Below are 14309 nucleotides of genomic sequence, written 5' to 3'. Positions count from 1 at the left end.
GTGAACCATGCTTTTCAAAGGACATGGAAGCTACAGAGAGGCTTATTTACTATTATTATTAAATCAATATTTTGGATTTTTGTTTTTGAGGCAGGATCTCACTATGTAGTCTTAGCTGACTCAGAACTCCCTATGTAGACCAGGCTGGCCCCCCAAAATGATAGAGATTTGCCTGTCTCTGCCTTCTGAACACTGGGGTTTTAAAAACATGCTCTGCCATGCCGGGCCTTTATTTTTACATCTTAATTTGAAACAGTCTTGCTATGTAGCCTTGGGCTGCTTTTGAACTCACCACCCTGCTCCCTCTGTTGGGATCACAGGCCTCTCTGAGGAGGTATTCAGAGCAGGAGACACTGACTTAGTAATCATAAGGGTTCCTGTGACTGCAGTGGTGGGCAGGACAGAGAGCCTCAGAGGAAGTCGACTGGTCTAGGTGGGAGTAGCGAGGAGGTGCTGGATTTTGGCAGCCTGTTGAAAACCGGGGTGATACATGTTGGTGAGTTGAGCATGAGTATAGATGAGGGAGAAATCCCAGGTTTGGAGGTGAGCACTGAGGGGAAGAGGAAGAGCTGCTAAATAACTCCCGGCAGGGAGGGAGGGAGGTCCTGGAGGTTGGGGAGATTGGCTCTGGAGACTAAATACTAAGTGAAGGGTTTGGGGAATGACCTTGCCTGGAACAAGCAGTAATGAGCCATTGTACCCAGCAATAACACACAAGATGGGACACAGCGATGCTTCTTATGACATGTTTATTTGTATGTGTGTGTTTGTGTCTGTCAAGGTATGCATGCAAGGCAGACTTTTGGGAGTGTGTTCTGTCTTTCACCAGTGGGATCTTAGGTATTGTAGCTTGATGGCAAGCACTCTTATCCCACGAGCCGTTTTGCCAGCTTCATAAGATAGTTTTGTAGATCTAGAGAAACTGAGGACCAGGGAGATTGAGGTACAAATTCCCACCAGCAGCTGTGCAGGAATTTGACTCCTGCTTGTGCCTGCCTTGCTGTGCCTCAGGGTTCTGGACATAGAGACACGGGTGAATCTAGGTTCTATTTATTGGTCACTGGTGTTATGTGACTGACTTCCTGGGGAGATGCCACACACACGTCTGTTTACCCCAGATAGGGAAGCCATGACAGACCGAAGTACAGATACCACAAAGTCCAAATTTTATTGGGGTTATTTAGAGGAGCAGAAATGACACAAAGCAGCCTCACCAAAGCCCACCGCAGCGCGTGTGACAGCTCACAGAGCTGGGACCTAAGCACACTGCATAGCCTCCAAGCAGCTCAGCAGGTTGGTGTCCTTTTTTAGGTTGTCTCAGTTGGCCTAAACCTCTTCCATTGGTCTGGTCTCAGGACTCCCCTTGCAGCTCGGCCTGTTGGAGAGCGTTCTTTGCAGTTTGGCTAGGCTTACCCTGACAGACTGAATCCTGTCTGTTTTAGGGAGTTCTTGGAGGTATTTTGAGTTGCCTTGCTTCCATAGGGATGGAATGTTTCAATCTTGAATCTGGTACCATGGTTAAGCTTCCTGACCCTGGGTGGTCTTCTGTAAAATAGGACTATAATCCTAATTGTAAAAATAGTACTGATAGTTCAACTCACTGTGGCCTGGTGATGGGCCAGGGAAGGGAAGAACAAGACATATCTAGTCCCTTGAGAGCTGGGGCCTATTTGAGTCTTTTTAACTTTAAAAAAAATTTTTAATGTTATAGTTTATTTGCTTTTTATCCCAGCTGTAGCCCCCTTCCTCATTCCCTCAATCCCATCTTCCCTCCTTCTTCTCTTACCATGCCCCTCTCCAAGTCCACTGATCGGGGAGGTCCTCCCCCCCCTTCCATCTGACCCTAGCTTATCAGGTCTTATCAGGAGTGGCTGCATTGTCCTCCTCTGTGGCCTGGCAAGGCTGTCCCCCGTCAGGGGGTCCGTTTGAGTCTTGCCCCACACTGCAGCTTCCAGGATTCCCTGACATGCCAACAGTAATACAGACATCACTGATATGACTAGAACCCTGGAGAACCATGACCAAGGCAGCTCAGGGTCCCCATGTATTCTTGGGCTCTTGCAGATTCAAGATAAAATAGCACAATTTGTATCTGAGCCGAGTCCAGTCCAGGACCAGGCAAAAATTCAAATTTCAGAGTGCCTGCCAGATGAGCATCAAGAATCTGCTGTGGACAGACGACCCTGACCAGCTTCCTATGTTCTGCAAGAGAACCAACCAAAGCAGGAGGCTCAAAGCAGTCCACTGGAGTGTTGCCCCTGCACTCCTCAGGAGTGAGGTAGACTGGGATGGCAGGGAGCCAACTGCTGCCCTGGACCCTGATCGTACAGAAGAGAGCTGCTCTGACCTTTTCTGAAAAAACGCTAAGGATGGGAAAAGTGCACTTGTGGGTGATCATAGTCCTAGTGTCTAGGAGTACACAGGCTAAATGAAGATGGAGGCTTTTATTGGGTATTGTTTACTATGACAGAACCACTCTTGGAAGAAGGGTGCCAGCTGAGTTAAAAGCATGGGGGAAGGGCTTTCATCCCAGCACTCTGGGAGGCAGAGGCAGGCAGATCTCTGTGAGTTTAAGGCAGCCCAGCCTCCAGAGTTCCAGGACAGCTAGGGCTACACAGGTAAACTGTCTCAAAAATCCAAAAATAAAACACAGGACAGGTCAGCTAGGTGGGGAAAGGCCCACTTTAAAGGTCAGGAAGAGGGCAGTGAGAGAGCTAAGAATGACTATTTGGCACTGCAGAGGACATGGTGATTGAGGTTCACTGTCTCAGTGAAGGCACAGGATGACCACGTGAGTTGATAATGACCCAGTAAAGCCTAACAGTTCCAGCTCACTGTCTGGAGAAGCTGGGAGATGAGAGCACAGGTTTCCAGTGGACCATCTCTTCAAGGGCATCAGCAAGTCCCTGTTCCCACCCAGTGAGGGCTGGAAAGAACTGAACATGAGATTGCAGAACAAAGGAGGGAGAAGGATGACAGTTTATAAACATTTGGAATTTTATTTAAAAAAAAAATCACAACCATGAACATTGTTACAATTAGAGGCCCTCTTGGTTCTCCACAATGATACTGAGCATGCTCACAAGGGGTTCCCATTGTTAAGTCTTAAAACAACCATCTTTAAAAGAAAAAAAAAACTCAGCACACTACCATTTAACTTGTTTTAATGTTTCTTCACAAATGGTGAAAATACTAAAGTACAGACAAGGAATAATCATAATGTTGTGGCCAACATTATAAATATGGAATTATAAATTTAAAACATTTTCTGGTTTAAAAAATAAATCTGGTCGTCAATGCAGCTCTGCAGGTCTCTAGTAGGGCCGGTCTCTGCGTTCCTGACGGTGCTCACCTCTGCAAGGCAAAGGGACCCTTTGGTTAGAACGAGAAAGAAACAAGGAACCCAGACAGAGAACGCTGACACAGGCCCCAGATGCCCTAGGACTCACTGTAGCACAGGCTGGGAAGGGGCAGTGCTCTCCCACCACATACTTATCCATTTTCCCAGGTCCTCCACGTCCGCCTCTTCTTCCTCCCATCTGTTCCATCAAAGGTCCAGGTGGTCCCCCAGGACCACCTCGTCTTCCTCCACCAAAGCCACCTCGGTCCATGCCACGGCCACCTCGGAAGCCACCTCTGTCTCCACCTCTACCACCTCTGAACATTCCTCCAGGTCCACCACGGTCCATAAGTCCACCTCTTCCTCCTCGCATGCCACCAGGGCCTCCTCGGCCACGGTCACCACCTAAGGTGGGGAAGAGTGTGAGGCTCTGAGGATACACTGCAGTGGATCTGCTAATCCTTCTCCTAGAGCAGACACTATTCAATCACCAGGAAACTGAGGTACTCCAGGAAACCTGTACCTACCCGGAGGTGGGAAGGGTGGCGGGAGGAAGCCCTCGGGCTTAGGGGCCTTACACTGGTTGCATTCTGTTCTCCAGGCGAAGTTCTGGTTTCCACAGCCCCTGTATAAAGTTGTATCACAACAGAAATCACTAGTAGAACTGCGGAAGGTAAAGAGATTCATACCACACTGTACGCACAATCATGGAGTTCCAGGCACAAAATGCATGGATCTGCAGACATCTCAGGCAAGAATGCACCCCCAGAAGCACCAGAGTGCCCTCTCAGCCCCAGCCCCCAAGTCCTGTCCCAGAGTGGGAATGGGGTGACAACACCAACAAGTTATCAATCTGCTGAAAGAAGTACATACGGATTGGGACACTGCCAGTCTCCAGCTCGATGCTGGACATTTCCTCCTCCAGAGGGATTCCCTCTTGAGCCCCGGGGCCCTCTTGGGGGGAAACCTCCTCTGTCTCCTCCACGGCCTCCCATGCGGCCCATGGGTCCTCCAGGTCCTCCTGGGCCACCAGGACCTGCAATAACAAACAGTCACCTCTTTGTGGCAACTTTACTACAAGAAACTTCCACAGGCTTGGTGTTGTCCATGTATGCTATTCTTTCCGTGTGATTTCAGGTAGCCTCCAACCATGGCATTATCATGTAATAAAACAAATTGACATCCAGGCAGAGGTCCCCTGGAATTTGCACCCCTTCTAACGAGTTAACTCATACCGTATAAACATACAATGCTGGCTCTCAATGTAGTAGCAGCAATTTTATACACCTTATTTTACTGTTCTATTAAGTTTTTCAAGGGCAAAAATTACTGGAAAGAAAAAACTAACTAATCCTGTTATCAAGTAACAGCAAAGTAGCTAAAAGAAAGTACCTCCACGAAGTGGTGGTGGCATCCCTCTGCCCTCACGAGGTGGCATGCCGCCCCGCATGCTGTTCATTGGAGGCTTCTTTCGGGCAAGAGAAACTTTAAGTTTGCTTCCTTGAAAATCTTTCCCTGGAAAAAGATAACAGAACATCAGTGATCTTCACTTTCCAAGTATTCTCTCTCCAAGCAGCTACTTTTCAACAGATTCCACCTTACTGAATTTGGCCAAATCTTGAAGCATAGCTCTAGGCTCTTTCCTGGTACGATTGGAGAAGTATCAGAGTTGGTAAACTAAACCTGTGCAAAGGCTTGTGTTCAGTCCCCAGCATGTAACTGGGCATGGCAGCCAATTAGCCAAGGCCTACAATCGTAAAATTTGGAAGCATCACTAGCTACATTTGGAGTTTGAGTTAAGTCTGGACATTAAGACTGTCTCAAAACAAGCAGAAGAGTAAAATGAAACACGCAAAAAACACCCAACTACTTTACTGGTGAGGTCAGAACAAAAGCTGTTAAAGATATTCATTTAAGTTAAGTATGTGCCACATTTCTGTAATTCCAGAATTCTGCAGGAGTGCCAGGTTTGAAACCAGCCTGCCTACATAATGAAAACTTTACTTAAAGGACACCAATGGCAGAGAGGGGGGAAAAAAAATTCAGTGGTACAGTGTTTGCTTAGCACACAACTGCAAATGTACATTGGCTAAGATGTTTTACTCCTGTGTGTCTCCCTCATGGTACGAGAAACTAAACATATTAGGCTACTCAGCTATCCCTGACATGTTTCTTTGGAAGGTTTTCTATACTTTCTCGTATCGGTTCAGAGAAGTACTTGCAGCTCACCCAGCTCACCCATGGTGGTTATGCAATAAAACACATAATAAAGGTCCTGACCCAAGGCCAGCGTTAGTACCCTTTAACAGTAGAAGAGGCACATGGTGACCAACTTCCATATGGAGTGCATCTGCTTACTGTTTCAGTATTCAAATTCCTCCCTCATCCCACACTGTCGTCAGGAAAAGGCAAACATGCCTCCTGCTTCTAGACTCCAAAGAATGGTGTTTTAGCACAATACTTTCTTTCTTTCTTGGAAGATGACACATGCAACTGTTTTAAGTTCCTAAATGTTCCCAAGTGAGCAGAATTCAGAGCAGAGGAGCATATCCTACCATCAAACCATTCCACGGCAGCCTTGGCAGTTGGCGGATCTTCATAGGACACGGTGGCATCACCTTTAGGTTTTCCTGTCTCCTTATCCAGGTAGATATGGATCATGGGTTGCCCAGTTCTCTTGTTCATCTACACATAAAGCAGCAATGTGGACTGTAACAACGAGCTTAAAGTTCACAGTAATCTCTACGTACCCACAACTGTCAACACGAAGTCCCACAGATTGTGGTGGTCCACACCTTTAATCCCAGTGCTCAGGAGGCAGGCCTATCTCTGGCAGCCACGGTCAACACAACCAGGCGCCAAAAATGGCAGTCTCATCCCACAAGCAGATTTAGGTCTACTAAAAGGTTAATTATCAAAACTTAATCCCTCATCATCTATAATAGATAGATATTTAGGTGAACTTTACATCTCAGACACTAGGAAATCAAAAGCAAGCCAAGCAGTGGTGGCACACACCTTTAATGCCAGCACCAGGGAAGCAGATCTGAGGTTGAGGCCAGCCTGGTCTACACAGTGAGTTCCAGGACAGCCAAGGCTCCCAAGTGCTGGGATTAAAGGCATGTGCCAACAATGCCTGGCTAGTTGAGTGCTCTCTATAGGGCTCAAAAATAAGAAAGGCACTTTTATCTTACTGAGCCATCTTTGATAGTAGGTATTAGGACTTAAAAAGATTATGTATGTGTGTGAGCCTTCAGAGACCAATCAGAAGGTATCAGATTCCCTGGAGTTTGAGTCACCACTGTGGGCCATCATAAAGATGCTGAGAAACAAACCTGGGCCACCTGAAAGAGAAGCAAGCGTTCCTGTTTGTTTCTCGAGACGGGGATACTCTGTGTAGCCCTGGCTGTCCTGGACTCACTTTGGTCTTGAACTCACAAAGATCTGCCTGCTTCTGCCTCCCCAAGTGCTGGGATTACAGGAGTGTGCCACTTCACTGGGCTGAGGTGGCAGCAAACTGGACCTAGTTGCTCATGCCTGTTATCGCAGCACTCAGAAGGGTGAGGCAGAAGGATCACTGCTTCCAGTACAGACTGGGCATAAGAAGTGGAATACTATCTCAACTAAACAACAATAAAACCACCTAAAAGAATACATGCATGAATAACACTAAAAACCACAAAATATTAGCAACACTGTCATATGAACAAGAAAATGCCTTTTTAAGGTTTTATGTTTAGGAATGCTTGCATGCATGCATGTGTACCACATGCATACAGTATCAACAGTAGACCGAGGAGGGCATCAGATCCCCTGGAACTGTAGTTACAGAGGGCTATTGAGTTTTGTGAACTGAACCTGAGTCCTTGAGCATTAAGTGCTCTATTAACTGCTGAGCCATCTATCCAAGTCTGTTATGAATGAGAAAATGCACTTTTAAAATCTTTTTTTTTTTTTTTTTTTTTTTTTTTTTTTTTTTTTTTTTTTTTTTGTGAATGGGAGTTCTGCCTATATGTGTGTCTGTACAGCATTTGTGCTGGAGTCCCTAGAACTGGAGTTGCAATTAACTGTAAAAAGCAATTCCTGCTCTTAACTACTGTGCAATCTACCCAGCCCAAGAAATTTTTATTAAAAAGAATGACAAATTACCAACTTGATGGAGTGAACCCCAGTTGATACTGACCTGTATGTCCACACATGCAATTGTGTCTCCATCTATCTTTCTACACACAAACACACTTTTAAATCCCTGTACCTGAAAAGGTGAATCTCTGAGTTCCAGAACAGCCAGAGCTACACAGAGAAACCCTGTCTTGAAAAATCAAACAAAAGCAGCTGGACGAGGTGACTCATGCATCTAACTCCAATACTTGGGATGTGGAAGTAGGAGGATAGCCTAGGTTAAAAGGCCTAGCACACAGAGGCTGCCAAGCTCAATTGAGTTGGATCTCCAACATGGTGAACTGACCAATTTGCAAGTTGTCCCTTGACCTCCATATATGCACCGAGACACACTCTAATGTAATAAACTAAACAAAATAATCAAGACCCCCCCCCCCACGATTTCTCTGTGTAGCCCTGGCTGCCCTCAACTCTTGAGATCTGCCTGGGATTAGGGGGTGCACCACACTCACTAATAACCAACATCTTAAACATAAAATATAAGCACAGGAATAATTTGGGGTTCCATTTTTCCCCAGAGAGGGTAATTAAGGCTACAGGAAAAATTTTAACACTATATGGTGAATGTGTGTGTGCATGCACAAACAGGCAGAGAAATCTTACAGAATACCTGGTATTCTAGCAGAGGGCCTATATTCAATTTACAATACTGCCTGTAGCTCCAGCTCCATGACAGATCCGACACCCTCTTCTGGCCTCCCTAGGCACCTACATGCATGGGGTACAGCCACACACTCAAGAAACACATACACAGGTCAGACAATGCAATGGATCCCACATAGGAGAAAGAGAGACACAGTTCTTCACAAGTTGCCCTATGACCTCCAGAGATGCTCTGTGAATCATGCATGTACCCTCCCACGTTCACACAAACAAACATTTGAAAGAATAACTGTAAAGAGAAAGCACAGAAGAACCTGACTTCCTAGCTATGGGGCCGCAGAACAAAGCTGTAGGACAAATCAAGGCCGAGTGCACCAGACAGTCAACATCATGCAAGGGCAACCTCAACAGAATGTCACAACAGGCCTATAAACAGGGACAAGGAAAATAAGCCAACAAGGAACCAAGAACAGCCAGGTATGGTACCAACACCCCTTTAATTCTAGCATTGGGAGACACAAGCAGGATAATCAGACTGGTCTACATGGCCAGCTCCAAGCCATCCAGCACTATAGAGACCCTGTCTCAAACTACCACCAATACCACAATACCAAACCAAACAACTTCTAATCATTAAAAGAAAATAAATACCTGAACAAGATTTAGGCTGAAAGAAGATCCTTCTATGCTGGGCTAGAGTTGGTCTGTCGGTTAAGAACTCTTCTGGAGGACTTAGCACCCACCCACATGGCAGCTCACAACAGTCTGGAACTCCAGTCCCAGGGACCTAATACCTTCTTCTGACTTCAAGCAGTACTAAACATACACACAGTACACACACATACATGCAGAAAAAAACTCATACACATTGTTTTTTGAGACAGGTTTTGTAGATCAGGCTGGCCTCGAAATCAGAGATTGCCCTGCCTCTGCCTCCAGACAGGTGTGTCCACAATACCTTCCCTTATTCACTAGTGTATTCATCTCACAATTTGGCTGCTTAATAGGACTATGAAACAAAATATTTCTGAAAATGCATCTTTTTAGAGATGAAAATAAAATTCACCCTGAAGATGAATTCAGCTGTTATATGCCAAGAGACTGAAGAATACTAAGTCGGGTGGGGTGGTGCACACCTTTAATCCCAGCACTAGGAAGGCAGGCAGAAGCAGGCAGATCTCTGTGGCAGGCCAGCTGCAGCTATATGAGACCCTGTCTCACACGAACAAAACAACCATCTCCCCCAGCACTGGGACTACAAAGCATGAGCCACCGGGTGAAGCTGGTAAAGCTTCAACTCTTAGTGGGAAACCTATTAAGATTTCAATATCCCTCTACATTACACAGTATATTTTAGTGTTTCCATAAGCATTTTAACAACTGATACATTGAGGAAAAAAAAGTCTCCAAGTTATTAAGTATTCAGGGAATAGTAAGACCTACCTTTTTTTTTTTTTTTTTAAACAGAGAAAGATAAGCTTATTTACAAAGAGAACAGCAGACTTGCATAACAGAACCATCAGCTGCTTAGCATTTTTCATCTACAAAAATTGGCTGAACTTGGGTATGGTAGAGCCAGACTGTAAGGTAGAGGCAGAAAGATCAGGCCATCCTCTGCTATACAGTGAGTCAAGCCAAAATCCATGAGATCTTGTCTCAAAAAATGAACAATAACCTAGCAAACAGTAAGGAAAGCAATTTTGTAGCCCTCAGGGCCTTAGGCATTATGCATGCCAGGCAAGTACCCATCACTAGGCCACACACCTCCCAGCTCCTGACACAGGGTCTTGTACCAAGGCAGAGTGTTTTAAGGAGTAAACCATAAGATGTTGACAAGGAAGTCCAGGAATTTCAGTAACAATTTTTTAGCATGGTTCAAGTATCTCAATGTGCTCTGTGGGCTTAATTTCTGCTAGATCATCTGATCACTAGCCACTCACCTTGACAACCCCACACTGCTTAAAGAAGTCTGCCAGATCATCCAGAGTCACATTGTCATTTAATCCTTGCACATAAATTGCACTGTTGTCAGAGTCTTCATCGGGATCTATTGGAAGGCCTTCCAGAGAAAGTAAGAAAAAAACAGAATTACTGCCCTGTACTAATAGTGGCTTCTTTTTTTTTGGATATAGGCTGGCCTCAAACTCCTAATCCTCTTTTTCAACCTCCCAGGCATGTCCCATCAGGGCCAGCTAATAATAAGGGCTTCTTAAGCAATTGGACATTATTATCAAACAGTACTCATCACAAAGGCAAGAGAACTACCAATCATACTGATAATAAAATGGAACCTTTTGGTTACTTTAAAACAATTTAAAAGAAAATCCCAAACTGTCTTTGCCAAGAATGGGATCAGCCTGCTGCTATCAATATGCTGCGCTGCCAAACTCTTGCATCTATGGCATTTAGTCAAAGTAGCACAGTGTAAAGTTTGCGAATTTAGAGTTACCTAGATCAAGATCTGGTCCTTCATCCATGGGTCCTGCCAACCAGGAAAGATCATATAAAATATTGTTAGTGTAAGCCTTGCAAGCTACAAACCTTACAAACACACACAGCTATCTACTATACCACCATTTGATGGGGACTCATTAATTCAAAATGACCCGCACTGCTAAAACGGAGCAGTGCCCCTTTAGCGTCTGTGAAGTTTGCTAGGGTTTTCTTTTTCCTTTGCTCGTTTCTAAACCATTAACCAAATACACTCTCAATGCTTCATGTGCCAAATTAGTGTTAAATTAAAGTCAAAAACCTCTCCTCCACATAAACCAAATTAAAGCTGAACTTTCCCCCATATTATAGAAGCAGTTGCTCAATACTTCAAGTTACCCTTTGTTTTGTAACCATAGGTTAACCTTATTACCCCTAAGACAATGCCGGCAGTACCCATTAGTGTCTTTTGTACAGATCATTTTTAAACCACTTATGAAACTAGTAAAAATTATAGTTTTCTAAAAAAACTGACTGTATTTTTTTTTTTTTTTTTTTTAAACACTATCCATGGTAATACTCAAAAACTTACCACCAGGCTTATTGAAGCCACCTCGCTCTCCAGCGCTGCTGGGGGGATAAACGAAGAAATGAAGGCCTTTCCCTTTAAAAGCCAGTACCGCTCTGAGCCTTGGCGGGGCTCGTGGGGAAGAAGGGCACTGGCTAAACACATCTCCAAACAATGCATCTCTCTCATCTTGTCACTATGCCTTTCTTCAGGGCAGCTTGCTCAAATTTCCTTAATATACAACCTTGCTTTTCTGATTGTACACACCAGTGTGGTTGGTTTCTTTCATGTCAGGGGCTGGTATTAATAGTGCAATACTTGGCAAATTAAGGAAGAAAAAACCCCCCTAGATCCCAAACATCCACCCCATCATCTGAAACACCAGGGGAGCTTGGTGTAGAAACTGAAGGCGGAAACAATTGCTGGCATGAACCTTTCCATGTTCATAAAGGTGCACCCTCAACCTCTCTCTAGGGAGAGCCAAATGAGGTCCTAGGCTTCCTAACAAGTCACAGTGTAATAAAGCAGGAGACAAACACATTAAATATCTACAACACACAGCAGAGGACGCATCCAGCCAATCTTCAGCATAAAGCCATACAGTCCCGGGCCCTAATGGATTTAACAGTTACTGTGAAAGGAGAATTTACAACGAATACCAAGGCTCAGTGGACTGGGGGTGCAACTTTATAGACATACCAGTTAAGACGACTATGGCAATATACACACTATACAAAGGGGAGAGAGAATAGGACTTGTGGATTTTTTGAGGGAGGTGAGAAGGGGGGCAGTATTTTGTAGGATTAAATAAAGGCAGCTCCCCAGTGGGAAGACCTGAGGTTTTCTTAACCAGTATTGCACCTTTAATACCTAAATATACATTTTCAAGCTGTTGCATGCAGCTTTGCTTCCTTTTTCAAAGTACACACCATAAAATGTTCTCTCTCTTTAAACACAAAGTTTACACTTTAATGTTACACAATTCTAGAGTATTATACCTCCTCTGGTTCATTACCAAACAACAAGTATGCAGTTACCAAAGTTACAGAAGGATTCCATTTATACAATGAATACATTTTGTTTAAAATATTCTATGTATATTTTTCCTCTCCATATGGACACCGTGTCTAGTCCCACTTTTCATTATGCTGCCGGCTGAGTACTGAGTACGGGTACTTTTTAAGTATTGAAGTGTATACAAGGCTCTCACTTTGTAACCTGTAGCATATAAATGCGACAAAGCATGTTAAAAAGTTTCCACGTTTAACAGCCAATGAAAATATCAAAATACTGAGGCAATGAAAAAGGGCATGTTAACAACATTGAGCGCCTTACCTGTAGCAGACACTGAAAACCATCACCACACCACAATAAAAAAGGGGAAAGGGAGCTGCCCCGTGTCCTGTCCCCGCAGGATTCAACAGACTGCTTCACAGTCTGTTAAAAACCTATGGGGTAGGCCATGATCTCTTCTATGGCTCCAGGAGAGACTTCTAATCCAGAAAGATGGGCCCCTCTAATAGCAGTCTAACAAAGTCAGTAGAATCATTACTTCTGGAGTATTAAGATGAATAAACTTCAAATTGCTTTTGCAAATTGAAAAATACTAAGAATTCTAGGTGATTTGAGACGTGATGATAGTAATTTCAAGTGTCTATGTCTATTTCAAAACACCCATAATGTGAAACCTTTATAATGGAATGATATTCTCCAAATCAGAAGTCCAATTTTACTTTGTCAAAAATTATTTATAAAAATTTGCATGTTATTAAATGACCTTTTTTTTCCAATAAAGATTTCACTGAAGACTTTTTATTCAAGTTATGCAGAATAAACAAAGCATTAACTATCTTTTAGTAGTACAGAAATTTACTAGTAAGTGAATAGGTCAACTTAATCTGTTTTGAAGTTTGTATAAGAATTGGTCATTTTTCTTTTAACAGTTATCCCAATCAAATTTATTATCACTATAATATTCTGCATAACTTCTTTAACTAGTTTATATAGGGACAGAACACACACATAACTAAATCTGGATTATGTTAACCACCAACATCATACCTCACCTTCATCAAAGTATAGACACCAGAAAGGGAAGAGGGATGGAGGGAGGGAGGGAGGGGTAGGCAGAGGCAGCAGGGTCACGTTACTGATCTAAACAGTTTTCTAACCAAATCGTGCCATCAATCACAATGGTCAAACCAATTTAGACTTTTAAAATCTCCAATAGGGAGTGATGCTATAGTCATATACATTACTCTGTAAGAAAGTTACTAGGATTTTTCTGTGCTCCAACTTAAACTATGTATCAGGGCACCTCAGGCCATGGTTTAAGGGTTATGGGGCCAGTCTTCATCATGTTCGACAATTCTGGGTACAAACACTGGAAAACAGCTGCATTCTTTTTCTGCAGTACATACACCAGGTATTTCAAGACAACCGTTCAGGACATTAGTTAAAACCTAGGGTTGTTAGAAGGGTTGTGTGTGTTCCATCCCAAATCTATTACCCAAAGAGGCTCTCTCACCTCTGAAAACCATGAAGGGGACTGAAAGCTCTAGTTTCAAAACCATTCTTTGTTCACCCCAACCCAACAAAGGTTACTGGCAGGGAAAAAAGAAAACTGCCACTTAAATGACATTTCCATGTTTTAGAAGATGGCTTGACCTCAACAGATTGTCCATGGAAATGTGGAATAAATTTCTTATGTCTTTCAGTCCCTTCTTTCCATTGAAAACCCTATGGATGAAACACAATTAGATAAAAGGAGAAAAGGTTTGCTCTTACCCCATTCCACCGCGTCCTCCTCCCCGCCCACCTCTGCTCATGCCTCCACGATCAAATCCCCCTCTTCCCCTGCCCCGGTTATCAGGGCCACTCATGCTCCGGTTCTCTCCTGGTCCGGAAAATCCTCCAGACTCCTGCCCATAAACACCCATGCTACTGGGGTGGTCCTGTCGGAATGAACCTGAGGAAAGAGTCACATCTGTAAGCCACAGGCCAGCATTTACACTACTGCCTGACATCCTTTCTTTCGGAATCATGGAACTCTCAACTGCAAGCAACTACATATGTACTGTGCTAAAAGTGCTTCTACCAGAGGGCTCTCTTGAAGAACTACTGCTTCATTAAGTATATACAGCCTTGTACAGCTAGACTATAGTAAACGACTTCCAAAGGATGTTT

General features: G+C 43.9%; 1 protein-coding gene across 3 annotated transcripts in view; it reads right to left on the bottom strand.

Annotated features, from left to right (window-relative positions):
* Window positions 1-3147: 3147 nt before the first annotated feature.
* The window catches only part of Ewsr1 (EWS RNA binding protein 1), a 27497-nt gene continuing 16335 nt past the window's right edge, over window positions 3148-14309 (bottom strand). The window contains exons 8-17 of one of the 3 annotated variants that reach the window (XM_055623984.1): window positions 13911-14091; window positions 11148-11185; window positions 10575-10607; window positions 10066-10184; window positions 5896-6025; window positions 4733-4855; window positions 4214-4376; window positions 3868-3965; window positions 3493-3745; window positions 3148-3354 (exon numbers count right to left, since the gene is read on the bottom strand). In XM_055623984.1, coding sequence (XP_055479959.1) covers window positions 3315-3354; window positions 3493-3745; window positions 3868-3965; window positions 4214-4376; window positions 4733-4855; window positions 5896-6025; window positions 10066-10184; window positions 10575-10607; window positions 11148-11185; window positions 13911-14091 — 1178 coding nt within the window. In that variant the 3' untranslated portion in view covers window positions 3148-3314. Of the gene's footprint in view, window positions 3355-3492; window positions 3746-3867; window positions 3966-4213; window positions 4377-4732; window positions 4856-5895; window positions 6026-10065; window positions 10185-10574; window positions 10608-11109; window positions 12342-13910; window positions 14092-14309 lie in introns of those variants that run through there. The other 2 variants (XM_055623985.1, XM_055623986.1) reach the window with 2 other exon arrangements.

Source organism: Psammomys obesus, unplaced genomic scaffold, assembly GCF_907164565.1.
Source record: "Psammomys obesus unplaced genomic scaffold, mPsaObe1.curated_primary_1811, whole genome shotgun sequence".
NCBI classification, from domain to species: Eukaryota; Metazoa; Chordata; class Mammalia; order Rodentia; family Muridae; genus Psammomys; species Psammomys obesus.
Note: the sequence above shows the minus strand (reverse complement) of the source record. Positions and strands in the feature narration are given on the sequence as shown.